General features: G+C 40.8%; 1 protein-coding gene across 4 annotated transcripts in view; it reads left to right on the forward strand.

Moving 5' to 3' along the window:
- PLA2G6 (phospholipase A2 group VI) overlaps positions 1 to 22474 on the forward strand; it is a 1377288-nt gene that overhangs the window by 1265182 nt on the left and 89632 nt on the right. For all 4 annotated transcript variants that reach the window (XM_044068476.1, XM_044068486.1, XM_044068491.1 and 1 more), the window contains one exon: positions 156 to 229. In XM_044068476.1, coding sequence (XP_043924411.1) covers positions 156 to 229 — 74 coding nt within the window. The remainder of the gene's footprint in view (positions 1 to 155; positions 230 to 22474) is intronic.

The raw sequence follows: 22474 nt of genomic DNA on the forward strand, positions 1-22474 counted from the left end.
GACGTTGAAGCAGCTTAGAGGAAGTTAGCTTGGTGCTGCTGTTGTCTGTACTCCTCCTGTGAGGTCACATTCTTTCTTTCTCAGTGTTATTTACCCCGTTCAATAAGTGATGCATCTCTATCACTGTGTGTAACATAGTCCAATCTTTCCCACAGTGCACTGAATCAGATGGTTGTACAGTAGACAGAGCCATGGCTTGGTGTGAAATGGTAGATGTACCGTATTTCAGGTAAGAGGTCCTATTCCAGTTTAACTCTTTTCATTAGTTGAGTACTGTCTTTTTTAACATATAATTAAGGCATGGTGTTTTTGCTTGTGAAGAGAAATTAGTTCCATATCTGATCATATGGTGAAACATGTTACTGTTGAATTAGATTTTTTTTGTGAAATTTATATTGACAGGAATGATTGTTGATTGATGCTACTTTATGGGGGGGAGGGTAATACCTTTCTTGCCCTAAAATATTTGCCGTATAGAGTATTTCAGTGCTATGAATATCTTAAATATTGAGTTATTCGTAATGCAGGTTTATACAATAAAAATAATTTCATTTGGGCATATTGAGCCTACAGTTTAAATAGACAGTCATAGTCTCCACTATTTCTTTTATTAAGAAAGGCCACCTGTGGATCTGTCCCTAACAAAAAAAAAAAAAAAAAAAAAAAAAAAAAAAAACTTGTTGGAATGCAACATTTTTAATCAGTCCTGTAATTCTTTTTTCTTTAAGTATTTTATCTATGTTCTTGCACATAAGACACTTTCACAAAAGCTATCTAATAACATAGGCTAATTCATACCTTTCACGGACTAATGCCATTATTTATTTCCAAGAAGTTATATTCATGAAAGTGTTTAAGATAAATATTCCAAGACTGGTACCTTTTGCATTTCTGATTCTTTACATCTCTTAATTCACTTGAATAGTAGTGTTTACAGTGAAGTAACATGTTCTGAGCGTATTTCTCATGTTCAAAGTCCATACCTTTATACAAGTACCAGCAGTGGTCCTTCATGGGTACCTTTTAGGATTTATATTACATGTGGTATGATTGTTCCTCTAGAACTATGGGATGTACTAAAAAGCTTTTCCTTGGATTACTTTTACATGTCCTGCTAAAAAGTGTCTTACCCTTCTCTCTACTTTGATATTTGTCAGTATCCCCATATTTACTCACAGCATTATCATTATAAATGTCATGTTTCATGAGCTTTTATATATTTTCTGCAATACAAGTTTATATTAGAATATTATTTATTCACTTTTTAATTTGAAGATTTTATCACTAGATACTAAATTACAATGTGTATGCCTTTGTACTTTATGGTCCATGTTCCAGTAGATCAAATTTGTATTGTATACAACTACTGGCAGGGATAATTTGTTTTCACTGCCTGAAGAGAAGATATATTACTGCTTAGGAGTCTACCCAGACGTTATGATTTAGTGCTATAGTGATCCTCTTTTTAAAAAAAAAAAATAGTTCAATTGCATGCAAGGTACTTAGTAACACGGAGTCCCTAATGTAGCTGAATTTATCACCTATAACAGCAGTATACTTTACTTTGGTTAGCGAGTCCTGTAGCCTATTTTATAATGTTAAAATGGGTTGTGTTATGAAAGCATCCCTCTTCTTTATTTAACAGTTAAAATCATTTTTAAGGAGTTATTTGTTAGGTGTCATTAGTTCTAAGTCCATCTCATTTATAGACTTCAAATGACAGAGTTTGCCTCTTAGCATTTGGCAACTAGTATAGACCACATTTTTTAGTGTATCAAAGTATGGTAAATAAGTGAAACATGGAATATACTTGATAAGTCAACGTTGTATAGATTCCATCAAATGAACCTGTGTAACAGTATAACTACAGAAGGCTGATTTACATTATAGTATTGGCCTGGTAAATGTTTTAAAAAGTTTCAATTAATGTTCTGGGTATCTTGTTGACATTTTTTTTAAAAAGACCACCACTTGTTTCATGGCCCTTGATCTAATGACATTGACATCTTCTTTAATATACAAGTGAAATATACTTGGTAAATCAATGTTGTATAGATTCTATCAAATTAACCTGTGTGGCATTATAACTACAGAAGGCCAATTTATATGTCATCATTGGTGTGTTAACTGTTTTAAAAAGTTTTCATTAGTGTTTTGGGTCTCTTGTTGCCATTGTTTTAAAAAGAAGACGCACTTGTTTCTTGGCCCTTGAGCCAATATCATAGACATATTCTTTTAATGTCAAGCTGTCATTAATCAAGATACCCAAGTCCTTAATACTTTTTACCTGTTCAAGAACCTTATCCCATAAAGAAACATTGTAGTTATTATTTCTTCAACAAAATCATGTACTTAGATTTGTTTGCTAAACTGTACTCCACCTTTGATAGGACCTGTATCCTACAACCTGCAGATATTCATTAATTTGTCTAAGTCCTGTAGATGTTAGTATATTCCCAGTCTTACAATGGTCTGCATGTATTCCAAGCCAAATATAAGAAGAGGTAGATGTTGAGAAGAAACAGATTAAACAATATCAGTCTCAACACTGAATTTTGTGGAACACCTCACCCAATTTTAATCCCTGACAATAGTGTACCTATGACTGATATTCTGTGACTATGATATTTTAATCAACTTCTAACCCAAGTTAAGACATATGGGTTGATATTTAATAACAGCATAGATTTTATTATTAGTTAATATGGCAATGTATCAGTGACATTACCTAAATCACAGTAAACACCAACAACTGTTTAAACCCATGTCATTGACTAAACCAGTGGTGCACAACCTTTTTGTGGGGAGGGCCACTACATGAATTCTTAATGCATCTTTGGGCCACCTCAAAACATAGCAAGTTGTTACAAGTTAATAATAGGTACATGTGACTGGCACTTTTACTCGAGACAGCAGTCATGAAATTGCCTGTTTTCTACGCCAACTTTGCATTTAACTTTATTCTGGCTTGCAGCCATGACTTATTACAAACTCTTGCAGAAAGTTACTACTGCTTACAAACTACAAGTTATAAACAACAAAAAATAGTTACTTCGACAACTAAAATTAGAGGTGTGTGCAACTGTAATCAGTTAGGTAAGTAAGCATGTGCTGGAAAGTTTGTGTAACTGGAGTAAGGCATAGCATTTTTTCACTTCTTTAAAAATGTTTGGTTACTCTCTGGGGACCAGATAGCATTGCGTCACAGGCCGGATCTGGCCCGCGGGCTGAACATTGTGCATCACTGGACTAAACTGATGAGATGATAAAATTCATTCAGGTTTGTCATGGGCAAATAACTCTTCATAAAGCCATCCTGCAAACTATCAGAGCATGTCCTTCCTTAGATCATTGTTGCAGTACTCCAATACTACTGGGTTATCTCACTGAGGTAATCTGATGTCCAGCCATGGTACCAAAGCCAAAAAATTTTCCATATGGCCATACATCCAATATATGATCTGAGCCCATGGGTGTAAGGGTACATAAGCAGATGTGCAAGCATAAGATCCTCAGGCTGTCTTGCCACCAGCCCGAACACAGGTCTCACACCCATCGGTCTGTTTCTTCACATGGTTGTTGGTGTTACCTCTGCCTTCATTTATTTAAATAAGTGCCCCATTGGGGAAACTACCTTTTTTCCTTGTTCTTTTGTGTTTAAATCTGTTAGATGTCAACTAACAGAGGAAGGTGTGATTGTGGTAGGCAGATTCCTTATCAAGACTGCCACTTCTTAGTTATTTTGTTTTGGGGCTGAACACAACTATAAGAATTGTCAGATTTGTCAGTCTTTTGACTCAAAAACCCTGTGTATGCTACTTTCTTTGTTGAATACCTATTTGGAGACTCAGCTGCTTTGCTCAATCCAAAATGACACAACCTGGAGCAGCCAACTTACCTCTTGATCTGAAAAGAAATTCAGAGGGCCTAGGCATGAAACATTGTCTGCCAGTCAGACTCTGACATACCCATTGACATGTTGCAGGAACCCACAGTACACCCAGTCACTTCTCAGGCTCCCGCTACCATGATTTGTATGGTGTCTGACACTCTAAGATCCGATGTTCGTCATGTTTCACTGTTGCAGTCATTACATTTTGGTAATCTGCTGGCAGGTTACCCTCAGTCGGCCTGAATTCCAAAGTCTTGGGTCCTGCATCGGTTGCTGTCTTCTCTTCCATGACGTCAGAGGTATAAAACATGCAGCCAATGCCATTTTCTTTATTCATTCTTGCCGCACGGTGCCCGACGCAGAAGCATTTCACAAGTGCTGGGCGGCCGACTACTGAAATATTCGTGTTTGAGTTTCCGAACCGAAGTCTTCACTAAAGCTAAGTACCCCGTTGGGGAAACTTTTTTCTTGCTTTTTACCGATGTCGGAAAAAGTTGATAATTGTATTACTTGTGGGAAGCAAATACCTCATAAGGATTTCCATTTATACTGTATTCCTTGCCTAGGCCCTGATCACAATGTGCCTGGCTGTCGGTTTTGTGCTAGATTTAACTAATGCACTATTAAGAGTTGGTATATTTTTGCATCTAAGTATTTTGGAAACAGATTTAACTACCCAGAAATGTCGTCGGATAGCAATCTGACTACCAGAGTACATAAAAAACACAAAGAAAAGGACAGAGAAAGGCAGTCGAGATCCAAAACTGACTAAGCTTCTCCTAAGCCAGTCGCCTGTTCGCCGGTACTCAGTGAGGCGCTTTCGCAGCCCCTGATACCCACTACCTTCGGGTCGCAGCCCTCTACCGACACCCATGTGGAGTCCGGCATGCTGCAAGATACTCAAGGTATTGGACCGACTGATGTATCTCCCTCGGATGGGTCCGGAGCCGCTGAGTAGGTACCGGCTTCTGAGGGTGTATTCAGACCACAACATTTTTATATCAAACCAACGAAAGCTGCAAAACCAAAGGCAAAGACATCTCCTAAAAACTAAAAAACAGACACCTGAGCCACATGCACAGGCCTCTATGCCTAAAAAAACAGAGGATCAAAATGGCTGAAGACATTATTACCTTGATCAGGGGTACCCATCCCCCTCCAGATAAGAGGCCTAGGCAAGACACTGACTATGAATCTTCAGATCAGGTTTCTATTTCTTCTGATTCCTCTACTGATCAGGAATTATCTTTACCTCCCTATGAGGATTCTGATGCTGAGGAGTTTATTCCATCTGCATCTCCTCCTGAGGATTACTTATTTGGAGAAACCTTGCATACTTTGAGGGAGCATTTCCACTGGGAGAGTCAAGACTTCTCAGAATCAAAAAAGAGGCTCAGGGATTTCCTCCTTCTCCCTCAGCACAAGCCTTTAGCCATTCCCCCTGTTTTAGACATTGTGGATGATGTGTTTTCGGAGTTAAGCCTGACCCCTGACTCCTTACCTCCAGCTCCCAGTAAGCCTGACAGGTATTACAGGGTCCCTGACTCTCATAAATTTTTATTTAGAAACCCTGCTGCTGACCCTGAAACCATTTCACAGGGTCCAAAAGGAGTTAAGGCCTCGACAGCAAAAAACCCTAGCCCCTCCGACAGAGATTCAAGAGCACTGGACAGATGGGGAAAAAAGGTTTATACATCTGCAACCTTGGCAATCAGGGCCTTAAACTGTCAATTTCATATGCTTAAGTACCAACAACATGTTATGGGATTGCTGAAACAGAAAATGATGTTGATTTCAGAATGTGCCGAAAATAAGGAATTGCAAGAATTATTGCATGCAGCTGAACAAGTTGGAAAGCATACTTTGCAATGTGGTTTTGATTCTTTAGAGGCCTCCTGCAGGGCGCAGTTACTGGATCTGTGATTAGAAGGCATGCCTGGTTAAAGGAACAAAATTTGCCTGATCATGTTAAAGCTAAATTGCTAGATGCACCTTTACAGCATGATTGGTATTAAGGCAGAATAGGTTTTAAAGAAAATGGAAGACAAAGCTAAGTCTATGCAAACTGTTAAAGATTTCTTACAAGTGCAGCCACCTAGATTCAGTAAACACTGGCCTACAAAAAATTGGTCCTTCCCTGTGTCAGAGCTCAAAGGGGCAAATCCAGATGCCCTAAGGGTTCCAGGTACCAGGCTCAAGACTCATACAGGTCAAAGCAATGGGGCGCATCCACCTCCAAATCTGGAGGAGATAAAGCTCAAACCTACAGAAAGCAACCCCAATGACTTCCCTCTGCCTACACTAAGCACTTATCTTTCGGCAGCACCCATTGGGGGGAAATTAGCACTTTTTGCTCAAAATTGGCAGTTAATAACCCAGGACAAGTGGGTACTAAATATCGCATCACAGGGATACAGATTCTATTTCCACACTCTGCCAATGACAAATGGTTGGCCAGATCTGCCAAAAAACCAATGGGCAGAGGCACGGAAACAGGTTACGTCCCTCATGGATATTGGGGCCATTCAGACAGTACCAGAACAGGTAAAAGGACAAGGTTTTTACTCAAGACTGTTCTTGGTACCCAGAAAGGACAAGGCTTGGCAGCCAATACTAGATTTATCGATTTTGAACACATACCTGGACATTCCAAAATTCAAAATGCTCACTTTGCAACAGCTTCTGCCCATGCTGGGCAAGAATGCTTGGCTGGTGACTTTAGACCTAAAAGAGGCATACCTGCATGCCCCAATAAGACAGTCGTGCAGAAGATAACTCAGATTCAAGGCTGGCTTAATGCATTACCAATTTTCTGCACTGCCCTTTGGCTTATCTACAGCGCCCAGGGTCTTTACAAAGTGCCTGGCACCAGTAATTGCATTTTGCAGACAAAGACGTATTCAAATATACCCTTACTTGGACGACTGCCTCATTCAAGCAGAGAACAAGGACACTTTCTACAACACCTGGTGTTTGTGAAAAGGCTTCTAACATGCCTAGGGTACACAATAAACAAAAAGAAATCACAACTGGTACCCTCTCAAAAGGTAATATTCCTGGGTGCAAGCTTGAATACAACTGCCCAGATGGCTTACCTCACGCCAGACAAAGGCAACTGACTACTTACTTCAAACTGATGGCAACAAAAATCCAGTCTTCTGCAAGACAAATTCTGCAGGCTGTGGGCTTCATGACATCCTGCATTCTAATTCCATATGCAAGACTGCATATGAGGAAACTTGAGGAAACTTCAGTGGGACCTAAAAAGTTTATAGAGTCAACATTCACACAGTCTGGAAACTATGATTCCTCTCATCCCCTGCCTGCAACAGGAGTTTCTATGGTGGGCAAAGGCCGGTCACCAAAACATGGGATGGCCCTTCACACTAACCCCTGCCAGCCAAACCTTGACAACAGATGCATCAGATTATGCCTGGGGTGTCCACATGGCAGGAAGATGCATTTAGGACATATGGGCACCAAATCAAATGCATCTACATATCAACCAGAAAGAGATGCTAGCTGTTCAAAATGCCCTAACAGCCTTCAGGGACTTCATCCAGGACAACTACTGATAAAGACGGACAGTACCACAGTCATGTGGTATATAAACAAGCAAGGGGGCACACACTCATACCCCCTTTGCAGATTAGCCATGGCACTGTGGGACACAGCTTTGACCTACCAAATAAATCTTCAAGCTCAATTCCTGCCAGGAAACCAAAACACTCTGGCAGATGATTTAAGCAGAAACCTTATGGATCCTCACGAGTGGAAACTAAATCCATAAGTCTTCAGCATGATAGCAGAGAAATGGGGGAGCCCAGACATAGATTTATTTGCCTCTCCTCAAAATTATCAACTGAAAAGATTCTGCACAAGGACTTATCAGATGGAAAGTGGACGCCCTATCCTGCAGTTGGAAAAACCTAGCAGTTTACGCCTTTCCTCCTCTGCCTCTTCTACCCAAGGTCCTCCTAAAAGTCAGATAAGAGAAGCCAAAGATGATATTAATTGCCCCGGACTGGCCCCGCCAATACTAGTACCCAATCCTAAGGAACTTGTCTCAATACCCAGCTTGGACCTTGCCTCAAAAACCACAACTACTGTTCCAGCAAAACAATCAGATCCTGCACAATCAACTACAGACTCTGAACCTGGCAGCATGGCTAATCCTGTAATCCTACAGACGACACCTCTCAGTTAAGCTGTGATGGATGTCATTTTGGAAGCCAGAAGGCCTTGTACTAGAAAATCTTATGCTGACAAATGGAAGAGATTCTGTGCTTGGAACGAAGCACAAGGAACTGATGCAGCAAAACCACATATTCCTCAGATATTGTAATACTTATCTGAGATGCTTGACAAAGGCCTATCTTTCTCATCAATCAAAATCCATGCCTCTGCCATTTCGGCTCATTACAATACAGAGCCACCAATCTTTTCTCCTCCTTTACTAAAGCAGTATCTTAGAGGAGCCAAAAATTTAAGGCCTCCTAGAAGAACACCATTACCTGCATGGGACCTCAATTATGTGTTGGAAAAGCTCACCCTGCCTCCATTTGAACCAACTTCTACCGCGAATATAAAATTCTTGTCATGGAAGACAGCTCTGCTACTAGCAATTACTTCAGCAAGAAGAGTTTCAGAGCTACAGGCCCTCATGGCTGTAGAGCCTTTTATCATATTTTACTCAGACAGGGTGTCTCTGAGGACAAATCCTACTTTTATGCCTAAGGTCGTTTCCAGTGTGGCTCTTAACCAGACAATTCATCTGCCAACTTTTTATCCAAATCCGCAGAACAAAGAGGAGAGAGTTCTGCATTCCTTGGACGTACACAGACAGCTAAGGTTTTACTTGAGCAGGACTAAAGCTCTAAGAAAAACTGAGCAATTACTAGTGTCATATGCTGCAGGATCAGAAGGAAAGGCTATTTCAAAGCAGACAGTTTCAAAGTGGATAAGCCATTGCATCCGTTTCTGCTACTTACACCATGGCAAACCTGTGCCCAAGGGCATTAGGTCTCATTCCACCAGGGCTGCAGCTACTTCCGCAGCCTTTCTCAGAGGAGTACCAACCAAGGAAATTCTAGAGGCTGCTACTTGGAGTTCTGTTCACACCTTTACAAAGCATTACCATTTGCCTCACTACTCTAAGTCCAGGGCAGGCTTTGCCACTGCAGTGCTGCAGGGCCTTATAGCCACACCTAATGCTGTTTAGCTCCAGCCTCCCAACCATAGCTTTGGGATTCTACCCAATTGTAATGACTGCAACAGTGAAACATGAAGAACATAGTACAGTTGTATACACTTACCATAAATGTAGAAGTTACCCTCCCGCCATCCCCCTGTCATTCTACAGTTTATCTTTCCTTCTCTATCTTCTACAACCTATGTGGTGTATTTGCTTGTAGATGAAGGTAAAGTTTATATTAATGCATGTATATATTTATATATATAAATATTTAGAATGTTGATACCTATTTGGGGGCACCTGACATTGGGGGCAAGAAAAATCTAAAGAAAATGGGGTCGGCTGCATGTTTTATACCCCTGACGACCTGACGTCATGGAAGAGAAGACAGCAACTGACACAGGACCCAAGACTTTGGAATTCAGGCCGACTGAGGGCAATCTGCCAGCAGATTACCCAAATGTAATGACTGCAACAGTGAATACACACGAACATCTACATTTGTGGTACGTGTACACAACTGTACTGTATTACTGATCATACCAATGCAGTTGAGAAGGGGAAACCAAGATTCACTAATTGTAAGGGATTGTATGGCATACCTCAAATCCTTCTTAAGGAAGAGGTGCCTTGATCTTTGATTGAGGTGCTGTATGGGTCAGATTCACCAAATTTTGTAACAGCAGACATTACCCCTAAGAAGAAGAAGTGAAAGACTAAGAATGTTTCTCCATGTCAGATATGTCAGGAAAAGGAATGGATGAAACTTTTACAGGACATATGCAACGCTATTTTGTCTCTCAAACCTCCTTCCTATCTTTCTACTTTTTCTCTTTTCTCCCTCCCTCAGAAGAGGATTGTTTCTTCTGAAGAGGAGGAAGAACCAGATTCTGATGAACGCATACTAGTGTATTCTTAGATTCATTCCCCAAGCCAGTTGGCTTCAAATGATGAAGACACAATATCCCCTGACTCTCCTGTTGGGAAATTCTTTGAGGAAACCATCACAAAAATGATGGAGCACTTTGAATGTGAATCATGGCAACTTTCTGGTGTGCAGAATACACTTTGGAGGTAGGAGCTCCTATGTCAGCACTTGTTCCTTCAGTTTTGGAAGCTTTTCTTTATGCCTTTACATCCAGTTATTTGCCTGACTCTCAGCCACCACCAACCCTAAGAGGTCTGATACATTTTACAAAGCACCAGTAGTACGTAAAGTCTCTCAGTCTCAATATTGCCACCCATTGGACACTCAGATTCCATTACTTCCTTTTATGCAAAGAGAATTAAACTGATGGATCTCATGTACAGCTGAATCTAGGACTAGCATTCATTTTTGAAGTCACCCCCTTTCAGCTATTTAAATTTATTGGCCGTCCCACTGCATTCCGTAGAGACACAATGCCAAGTGCCCAATCTTTCATGCTGTTTTAAAATTTGTGGCTCTCCCCTTTGATTGCTAAAGCTCAAGTTACTCCCTCTTTCATATGTAACTGCTTACTGCACACTGTAACAATTAGGATATTATCTCATATTTTTCATCTTACCTTTAATATTTGTACCATCTAGTCCAAGACCAGCAGTTATTTAAGTACCCACATTCTGCCTCTCAGTAGCCATATTGGGTTTAGTGCTTCTGTTTTGCTTCTGGTGAGACAAGGAACATAGGGGCATTATTTTCTGGAGAATGTTGATCACCAGAAAGCCTGCGAATTGCTTCATAGGTGCCATCTTTGCTTATATTTTGCTTCTGGTAAGAGAAGAAGCAGAGGGCATTCATTTCTGATCATCTCTGATTAGGCACAGGGACCTTCCTTATTGGTCTGATTGTATCTACCCAGAAAAAGCTACAACAAGCCTGCAGTCCCCTGCATCATCTGGGGCAAAACTGTTGATTACCAAAGAGCCTGTGGCCTGCTTCTTATCTTGGGTATGATCCTACAGTTTTGCTTCTGGTGAGAGAAGAAGCAAAGGGGAATTGTATCCTAGCAGCATGAAGCTGTGGTGAGAACAGGTCTAGTAGTAGCCAGGTAGTATCCAACCAGGCAACTCCCCAGTTTTCATCATTCTTATTTTTCCTTTTCAGTTAGTACTGCATGAGTAGCTGCTGTCTAACCTAACTTCAGAATATCTCCTTAAATACTTAGTCCATAAATCATCAGGCTCTAATTTTGTAATTTCCCCTGAAATGTTTGAGAGTGCCCTGTATAGATGCAGGCACCTTATGTAGAATAGTGTGTCTGTGTTGTACCTTTAAGAAGCATTTCAATGACAGCATGTGCATATAAATAGCAAGCACGTGCTAGCTTCTGTGCCATTTTGAGAGTGCAGCCAGAGAGTGAGCATGTATAGCTAGTTTGTTTACAAGTTTATCTAAGTTAAAATTATTAATCTTCAAAACTGATGTGTTTGTACATAATAAAGCTGCTTGAACAGAACCAACGAATGTTCGTCTGTTTTATCCTGACCAGACAAGCGACATGGTGCCAGAAGTGGGATTCCAGAGACTGCTTTTCAGAGCTACAAGGTGCAGAGTTAACAGTGAAAGTAAACTAAGAGAACCGAGTGCAAAAAAGGGCCAAAAATGAACCAAAGGTAATGAAAACCTGCACAAAGGATTTATTTTATAAAAAAGATAAAACAATGCATTACAAGGGCACAAACCACATTATTGAGCAAGTGAGAGGCATAAAAAGTTTCTTAATTAAACAAAATGTTTAAAATTAAGATATGTGATAAAACAATTATCAGAAAAGCACATAAAGGGTTTGGAATTACCTCAGAATTGTAAAACGAGCATGCTTAAAGTAAAATGGGCATGTTTAGCATAAAACGAGCATAAGAAAAGTGTAATGGGCATGAAAAAAGATTAAACATGCAAAACGAATATAATAAAAAGGGCACATTAAGCATAAATAAAGCAAGGTGACTGCATGTTTTTGGCAAATTACCGTGTTTAGGCATAAACTACTATTTTGCATTGATAGAAGCTATTAAGGGACTAACTAGAGTTATTCAAGTGTGTAAAAGTGCTTACAGTGTGTGCGTGCATGCGTTTATTACAAAGAGTTTATTTGGGTGCAAAATGCAACTCTTTCATAAAGTTCAGCCAAAATATATCTATTTTGAGAAGTTTCTTGTGCTGGTTGTGTCTACTAGCAGAGTGCCGTGAGTGTTTCTTGCACTGTAAAGAATTATTTAGCAAAGTACAGCCATTTTAGGAAAGTTTCAGTATGCTGTGTACTGTTTATTCACAAGGTGTCATTACTTCAAAATGTTTTTTACTCTGAGCTTCTTCTGCCTAGTTTATTTGGACAGTGCAGTTATTCTGAAATGTTTCTTACACTGATGAGACGTGATTTCTTACAGTACAGTGATTTCAAGAGTATTCTTGTACCCGAGAGACTTTATTTCGCAAAGTTCAGTTATTCATAGGCTTGTTGTGCTATTGGGAATAGTTACAAATACTGGCATAAATTTCAGGCATATGTGTAAGTGTGCATGTTCATACAGTTAAAAGTGGACTTGGGTTGCATTGTCTTTTACTGTAATTTGTTGGCATGGTAGATGGATTTCAAAAGTTATCACCACTTGTATTTCATCAGAATATTGCAGAGAACTGGAGAACGTATGAGCAAGAGTACGATATTTTTATACAAGCAACTTATTCTGACAAAGATGCACGTACCAGGGCCTTCATTTTACTAAAGCTAGTTGGATCAGAGGCCATTGAAAGACAGTGTTCATTTGTGTATGCACCAGCAGTATATGAAGGAAAAGGTGAAAACCATCATATTGTTGTACAGACTGAATCAAGGGAAGACCCCGAGTGTTTGAAATGCAAATTCAGTGAAGTGTAATAACTCCAGATAAATATATTAGAGAGGCATTTGTTTTTCACGAGAGATCAAAAGCAAGGAGAAAATTTTGCAGCTTATATTACTGACCTAAGAAACAAAGCTAAATGTGTAGGTTTATTGACTTAAAAGATGAGTTAATAAAAGACAGGCTTGTATGTGGTATTAATAGTGCTGCAGTGAGAAAGATTTTGCTTCATGATAGTGATTTAATGCTGAGCAAAGCTACTGAGATTTATCAGATCCACGAAGTTACAGGAAGGCCCACAAGTATGCTTGCAAGTGATAAGAGCATGGTTTCAGCAGGCTCCAGAGCAAATATAGACAGCGTACAACATGTGGCTAGCAGAAGCAGGCCTAAGCACAGGGCAGCTGTAATCCCTGCGAATGTGGCAAGTAGAGCCTGTAGTTTTCCAGCAGGTTCAAGAAAAGGACATGCTCAGTGCAGTACAAGGGTGAGTCAGCAAAATCCAAATCAAGCTTTATTGGTAACTATTACAATTGTGATGCCAGTCATGTGTCTAAAAGAGGTGCTTAGCATTCGGTCAGCAATGCTACAAGTGTAAAAAATTGAACCATTTTCAAAAGTTTTGCATGTCAAGTAAACCTCACACAGTTGTAAAGAAAGGTCATGTAAAAAAGCAGGTCAGTCATATAGAAAGCTGCAACTCTACTTTCTACGTAGATGCTGTATCAGTAATTGGTGAAAAGGTTGCTGTAGTAAATTTGTTGGCAAAGATTTAAGTGTTTTGTACTGTCCAGATGAATGGTAAATCCACCGTTCTCAAAGTGAACAGTGGTTCAAAGTGTAATGTTATGTCAGCATACACTTTTACTAAGGTGAGAGCTGGTGAACAACGTAATGTGTCCAGTTGTGCAAAACTTGTTGCTTATGGAGGTGAAGAAATTCAAACCAAAGGCTCAGTAGTGCTTTCATGTTATTTTGCTAGGACCTGCTACAGCTTACTATTCTATGTAGTCTGAAGACCTGTGTAGCTGTTATTGGGTCTCAGAGATAGCTTGAGAATGAATCTGCTTTCCTTTACCAAAGAAGTTCATCATATAAGCACACATCCTAGTTCCAGTTTTACTGAAGCTGTTTTCTCAGAGTATGCTGATGTTTTCGATGACAAGTTAGGCAAACTTCTAGTTGTGTATTCTGTGAAGTTAGACCCAGAGGTCAGTCCATTGGTCAGACCAGCAAGAAAAGTTCCAAAGAAAAGCTATGCAGGATAAAGTTGAAGTTCAGTTGGATAAAATGGTGCAGCAAAGTGTAATCTTGCTTTTTTCCCACTTTTCTGAGATTTAAACAAGTTCAGTTACAGATTTGCTGTTCTGAACTGTTTGTAAGTTTCTTGCAGGCCATTGTTTGCTTGGGCTAAAGTGAAGTCTCTGTGTTCATCAGTGGCAGTGATAAACATTGAGAAGCCTGCCTGCCTGCCCCTGTGGGAGTGGTTACTGCCTTGAAACTGTAGTTTTATTGGCCATTTTGGGTCAATTCCTAACTCCTTGATCTCCCTCTCTTAAAACCCGATTGCCTTGTGGTTTTGGCATCTTTTCAGACTTCTTGGCTGTTGGTGAAGCACCCACCAAGAGGAGAAAACGCTGAGAGAAGAAAGGAGCCACTTTTGAGATTTTAAGTATTTTGCTTCATATTATTTGTTAAGTTTTTCTGCATTGCCGCCTACTTTTGAGCTTTTTCTAGCTTGTTAAACTTGATTTATGTGTTGGTAACTGTATTTAGAATACAACCTAGAATTTCCTGCCTGCACTTATTTTTAAAATCGTTTTTTTCTTAAAACTTGCATTTTATCTGTCTCTGGCCTAGCACTCAAGTGTGGGGTCATTTACTGCACTGTTCTAACTTGTTGATACTTTTGAACCTCTGCTTTCCTTAAAAAAAACAAAAAATTTTGCTTTTTTCCCACTTTTCTGAGATTTAAAAAAGTTCAGTTACAAATTTGCTGTTCTGAACTGTTTGTAAGTTTCTTGGAGGCCATTGTTTGCTTAGGCTAAAGGGAAGTCTCTGTGTTCATCAGTGGCAGTGATAAACATTGAGCAGCCTGCCTGCCCCTGTGGGACTGGTTACTGCCTTGAAACTGTAGTTTTATTGGCCATTTTGGGTCAATTCCTAACTCCTTGATCTCCCTCTCTTAAAACCCTGTTTTGCGCGGTTTTGCGCATTGCACCGCCTAATTGGGTTTAAAGTATTCCTGGCTCCACAAAGTCTGCTCTTCACTTTTTCCCTTAGAACTGCTCTATCTCTCAAATTAAACACCATATTCTCATTCTAAGGCCCCTCACTGGTCCAAATAAGTAATTTTACAAGTTAGCACTAATAAAAACCATAAGCACTACTTACTCTTATACTCTCTACGATTACCTTGTCCCCTATTGGTCCATTTTAATTCAGTTCCCTATATTACTCTAGCATGTCCAAAGGTCAGTCAATGGTTTCCTCTCCAGTCCAGCTGGTGAATCTGGGAATTTTGAGGCAATGTTACAACTGTCTCATGTACACAGACAACCCTCTCCTCCTCCAAACAGGTTCAAATATATGTGAGAGATGCAACCATATAGCCAAACTGGAGGCTGAGCTCTCTCATCTCAAAACTGGTGTAACCAGTCAGGAGGAGAAGGTAACCTCACACAACACAATTCCAGTATCACATAGTCCCACCACAACAGCGAACCAGACACATAAAAACAAAAAAACATACTCGGAGGCTCTAAATAAAAACCTACCTAAGCAACAGAGACCTCCAAAGCAGACATCCAAGCAAACACTACCCCAAAACAAAACACGTACACACATAGCACACAAAGTAAGTGTGCCAAGCAGTCACAGCCCTTAAGGCTGAATAACACACCTGATACTCTTGTAATAAGTGACTCTATTGTCAGACACACTGACGTCCCGCTCACTAGGCTGAATAAAGAGAACGTCACAGTGAGCTGCCTGTCGGGCTCTAGGATTCACCACATAACGCAAGCACTCAGGTCACTCCAAAGCAAATACAAATATGACTCTGTCATTGTACATGCTGGCGTGAATGACCCGAGACGTACCTCCCTCGACTACATGAAAAGAGACATAGAGGAGCTCTCTGATCATGTAGCCCAGGCCGGTATGACCCCGACCTTGAGCAGCATCTTACCCTCACCTAGAATGATGCCACAGTATAAAGATAAAATGATTGATTTTAACAATTGGCTAAAATTTTGGTGTCATTCAAAGGGGATCCAGTGTCTGTCAGCCTGGGATGACATGCTCGACAAGCCACTTTTCTTCGCTAGGGACGGCTTGCACCTGTCACCCCTGGGCTTTCGGATATTGGCAAAGGCTCTTGCCACCCCCATAGTGCCTTTTTTAGGCAAGGCTCAAAAGTCAAACCCACCTCCATAGACAGCACAAGGAACAAGAAACTAAGGGTAATGCTGCTAAATGCCAGAAGTCTTAACCTCGAGATGCATGCACTCTAAGCTCTCCTCAGTATGGAGAACATCGATATCTGTGCAGTGACAGAAACCTGGTTCAAGGCTCCAGAGAGCACCCCAGCACTACCAGGTTATACCCCATATCATGCTTTTCGGCCCCAAAACCCAGACCGAATCACAAAAGGAGGGGGAGTTTCCATATTTATCAAGGATATCCACACCTCCAGGTTAGTGGCATTGCACGAAGTATCGGAGACCATCCATATGCAACTGACAGTGGGCAAGACTGCTTTTCAGTTTATAGCATCCTACAGACCACCCTCTCAAAGTCAGGAATCCCACTCGGCTTTCCTGAAAACATTGGAGAACATGAAGATCTCCCCGAACACTATTATATTGGGCGACTTCAACTACTCAAACATAGACTGGGAGCATTACTCAAGCCCCAGCACCTTAGCACAAAGGTTCCTGGAATTTATAAACTCAAATGCTATGGAACAACTAGTCACCACTCCCACAAGAGGGGAAAACATACTAGACCTGATCATTACCAACATGGGGACTCTATGCTCCATACCAGAAGTATATCCCTCATTGGTAAGATCAGACCATAAATTAATTTCACTGGATTTCCACATCCCGACCCCACCCCCAGCCCAGAAAACCACAGTGAAAAACTTCTCAAAAGCGAACTTCACACTTCTCAAAACCGAAGTGGAATCCTTCAAGGCCCCAGGGCCAGTGGAAACTACGGCCCAAACTGCAGAATCCTATATAGACGCATTCTACGGACATCTCCAGGAATGCATGGATCATGCTATCCCAAACAAAATCGAGACCCAGTCATCCAAAGGCAGGCGTCCAGTCTGGTGGACCCCAGCCATAAATAAACTGTACAACAGAAGGAGGAAGCTACTACATGATAGAGCAAAATCCCTAAAAGGGAAGGCATCTCTGATCAGTACTAGCAAAAAATTACGATCCCTCATAAAATCCTTTAAAAGCCTTTAAAAAGGCCAGCTTCGAGAGAAAAATTGCACAGGACATTAAAGACAATCATAAGGCTTTTTCAGTTATGTTAGGAACCTGGGATGCAACTCCCAGACTTGTTCTGAGTTGATTCTAAACAGCAAAAAATACACTGAACCCACAGACATCGCCAATATCCTGGCAGACAGGTTCAGTGCAAACTTCTCCACCCCCTCCCCCCCAAAAGAGCAAGTATCTATCCCGGCAGAGTGCAGCCTCCCAAACATCTCTGATGCTCAGGTGAAGGCCGCCCCCTCCAAAGCAAAAAACACTGCTTCCATGGGACCAGATGGCGTCTCGGGTTGCGTCCTACATGAGCTCCAAGAAGAACTTATCCCTCAAGTAAAACTGCTGTACAATCTCAGCCTCACTACAGGATATGTGCCCAAAGAATGGCGTACAGCAACAGTGGTCCCAATCCACAAAGGTGGCGCCTCTGCGGACCCTGGAAACTATTGCCCCATAAGCCTGACTAGCCTAGTCTGCAAGGCTATGGAGAGGATCATCATAGAACTCATAAACAAAGACATTGGGGACCTACAGACACTAGATCCTACCCAATTTGGCTTTGTCAAGGGAAGATCCTGCCTTTTGAACCTGGTCGACTTCTTCGAAACAGTCACCAAGGCCATAGATGAAGGGAAGGTAGTCCACACAGCCTATCTGGACCTTCCAAAGGCATTTGACACAATACCCCACTCGAGCATCATAGATAAGCTATCCAGCCTAAATATAAACCCCTATGTCACAAGATGGGTCGCAAACTGGCTCAAAGACAGAACCCACAGATTCAGAGTTGCTGGAGCCATGTCAGACTCGAAACCGGTCACAAGTGGCGTCCCACAAGGTTCTGTCCTGGGACCTCTCTTGTTCGGTATTTACTTTTCTGAGGTACAGGCCAACGTGGGAGGACTGTAGCTCACCAAGTTCGCAGATGACTGCAAACTGGGCGCCATAATCGACTCTCCAGCTGACACAAACATCCTTCAAAAAGGTCTCGCAGAGATGGATAACTGGTGCCAGAGCCATGGTCTAAAGCGAAATGCCAAAAAGTGTATAGGCATACCCTTTGGCAAAAACAATGTGCCCACAAATTACCACATAGGTGGTAACCCATTAAGTACAGAGGAATTAATTAGGGATCTGGGGACCCAAGTTGATAGCAATCTCTCCTTTGAAAACCACATTGCCAAAGTGGTTAGAAAGACCTTCTACATAGCCTACCTCATCATGAAAGGATTCACATCTAGATCAAGAGAGGTAATCGTGCCCCTTTATTCATCCCTCATGAGGCCCATCATAGAATACAATGCACCCTTTGGGATGTACCTTACCCGACACCTGCAGCAATTAGAAAGACCCCAAAAGTACCTCACCAGGAGGATCAAGGGACTCAAACAGATGCCATATGCTGCTCGGTTAAAAAAACTCCAGCTCTACTCAGTTGCATACCGCCTACTACGAGGCGATCTATGCCTGACATATAAAGCTATGTCCAGCCCAGAATTAATGGACATGCTCCACCTCAGTAAATCTAAATCCCTTAGAGCCACGCACTCGAGGGACTTGAACCTCAGCACAGAAATAAATAGAACATGCTGGAGGGACAGATTCATAACCCAGAGGCTCCCTTCGCTCTGGAATAGAATTCCAATTCATGTTAGGCAGAGCACCTCACTGACTCTCTTCAAGAAGAATCTTGATGAGTGGATGGGGGATCGTAGGTTTGTCCCGGTGATTACTTCCGTGTCACTACTAGACAGAGGCACAGTAAACTAAACTTTAAAAAGGGCACAGTATACTCAAATTAAGGGGTGGCATAAGCCAAACACAATCGGGCTAGGCTTATAAATGCCCCAGGGCAGATAGCCTAGTATGAACCTATGAACCTATTTGTCCAATCACAGAACCAACTGAATGAGTGTCATCCATGCTAGCAGCCCACAAAAAGGCTCAGACAAAATTAGAATATGCACTGACCCAAGAGATTTGAACAAAGCATTAAAGAGACCACATCATCCTATGCGTATAGTTGAAGTTGCAGCCCTAAAACTGGATGCCACTGCTTTTTCTGTCTTAGATGCGAACGGTTCATTTTAGCAAGTGATGCTTGATCGCAAATCTTCACTACTGACTATTTTAGTACCCCATTTGGAAGATGTAGATTCTGCAGGGTGCCATTTGGAATAAGTTCTGCAAGTGAAGTCTTTCAGCATGCAGTGGAGCACATTTTTTCGGGTTGTCCTTGTGCAATAATAGTAGATTATTTATTGGTCGGAGGCAATGGTGAAGCAGAGCATGACAGAAACCTTAAGAACGTTCTAGACGGAGCACATGAAGTGAACTTGAAGCTCAATCCTCTGAAGTGCAAATTCAAACTACCAGAAGTTACATATGTAGGTAATTTAATTACTGGCACTGGCTTGCGACCAGACCCGTCCAAGCAAGCAGCCATTCTAGAGATGCCAGTACCAGATAATGTTCAAGTTCTACAACGTTTTCTTGGTATTGTCAACTATTTAGGCAAGTTTATACCAGACTTCAGTGAGTTGACAGAACCATTGAGAGAGCTGATGCATAAAATGTTACATGGTCTTGTTTGGAACAGCACCAAAGAGCATTTGAAGACCTTAAGCAGAAAATTGCCACCCCACCTACATTAGGATACTGTTATGTCAATAAACCAGTAATTCTTTCCTGTCCTGCTTCAGAATTTGGTTTTGGTACAGTTATTTTTTATGAAGGCAGACCAGTAGCCTATGCATCTAGATCTCTTACACAAACTAAAATGCAATATGCTCAATTTGAGAAAGAACTTTTGGCAATAGTATTTGCATGTTCAAAGTTCCATGATTATATTTATGGTCGAGCTGTTCAGATCGAGACTGATCACCAACCTCTAGTCACTATTTTAAAGAAGCCTATGTATTCAGCTCCTGTGAGATTACAACAAATGATGCTCAGATTGCAAAACTTCAAAATGGTCTGTACAAAAGGCAAACTTCTTTATCTGACTGATACCTATCCAGATCATCCAGAAATACACCAGAACAGTTTCATGCAGAGAATTTTGACTTTGATGTCTTGGAAGTGTGTAATTTTTCTACCGCAAGATTTGATGAGCTGAGAGATCATTCAAAGACTGATCCAGTTTTGCAAAAGCTCAACCACTACATTATTGTTGAATGCTGTCAAAGCAATCTAGTGTACCACCTGAAGTGCAAACTTATTTTCCTTACAGAGATGAGATGTTGATGGAAAATGGTTTTATTTTCAAAGGTCCTAAAGTTGTTGTTCCTGCTTCCTTACAATGTGAATATAGCCAGATTTTGCATCGTGGTCACCCATGTTCCGGATCTACCAAAAAAAGGGTGAGAGGACTAGTATTTTGGCCTGCTCTAGCATAAGACATTGATAAAGTACTTTCTTTTTGTTTCGTATGCAATATTACTAAATCTCATTTGCAAAAAGAACCCCTTCAGCTAAGTCAAGTTCCTGAACTGCCTTGGTCAACAGTAGCCACTGATATATTTGAGTGGAAAAATCAGCATGACTTAGTGTTAGTAGACTCTTATTCGAACTGGTTCAAGATTGATGTACTGCCTAATCTAACGTCCACTGCTGTTGTCACCAAGTTGAAACGTCATTTCTCAGTCCATGGTTGTCAGAAATAACTTTGTTTGGACTTTGGTGCCCAATTTACCAGTCAGTTGTTTCAGAAATTTGCAAAAGAATGGGACTTTGTACATGTTACTAATAGCCCAGAATATCTACAGTCAAATGGACTAGCTGAACGTGCAAAACAGAGTGCAAAATAATTACTTGAGAGGTCAAAGCATGATAATAACGATGTCTTTTTGAATTTTCTCAATCTCAGAAACATTCCCTGTTTTGATATACTTGGCTCGACTGCTCAGAGACTTCTTTCTAGGCAAACGAGAACAACATCACCTATCAGTTCCAGTTTGTTGAGGCCTAAAGCAAAGAACAACAGAACAGTTCGAGCCCAACTATTCAGAAAGCGTTCTTTCCAGAATTCCAGCTATAAATCGAGCAGATTTCTTCATCCATTTAAAGAAGGAGAGACAGTGAGGATACAAACAGTTTTGACTGGATTAGTCAAGTAACAGGTATATGTGCTGAGCTGAGATCCTACTTCGTAGAATCTGAGGGTGTGGAGTACAGTAGAAATCGCAGACATCATCTTCCTGTATCAGAATCGATATCGCAGCATTTTTCCTGTGATACAGACTGTAGATCTTAGAGCAATCCAGACAATATTTCTGTTGCAGAACGTATCTTAACTTCTACTTCCATTCCTGATGATGTTCCTGATGTCCCCAAAGTTAAACATTCAGTAGAGACAATCCCAGTTGCTAAACCTAATTCTAATTTCTGTCACATGATTTAACTGTATTTTCAGACCTAGTGTGAAATACACAGCAACCTGGACATAATTGTCTGTATGTATTTAATTTTGTATAATTGCATGTCAAAGAATTGTGTGTCAATTGCATGTCATATAATGTCATCAGTAATGCATGACTCATTTCTCAAAGAGGGAGGATGTAGAATAGTGTGTGTGTGTGTGTTGTACCTTTAAGAAGCATTTCAAGGACAGCAAGGGCATATAAATAGCAAGCATGTGCTAGCTTCAGTGCCATTTTGAGAGTGCAGCCAGAGAGTGAGCATGTATGAGTGTGATAGCTAGTTTGTTTGCAAGTTTATCTAAGTTAAAGTTGTTAAGCCTCAATCCTGATGTGTTTGTATATAATAAAGCTGCTTGAACATAACCCACAAATGTTTATCTGTTTTATCCTGGCCAGACAAGCGACACCTTAAGTTGACATTTTTCCTGTAAAATCATTCTTGAAGTTTCATCAATACCTATTTGCACAGTAACAAGCACTGCCCCCAGGGTTGCAAACCAGATACTCCTGACTTAAATTATATTCTCATAGCAACCATCTAAGCAATAAAAAAGGGCCTGTTGCTATAGATATGAACTTTTTCACTATCTCTATTGCAAGCTTGGTGGATATGGGCAACCTGAGGCAATGTAGA

This window comes from Protopterus annectens, chromosome 1.part0 (genome assembly GCF_019279795.1).
Source record: "Protopterus annectens isolate FY-2018-M chromosome 1.part0, PAN1.0, whole genome shotgun sequence".
Taxonomy (NCBI): domain Eukaryota; kingdom Metazoa; phylum Chordata; order Ceratodontiformes; family Protopteridae; genus Protopterus; species Protopterus annectens.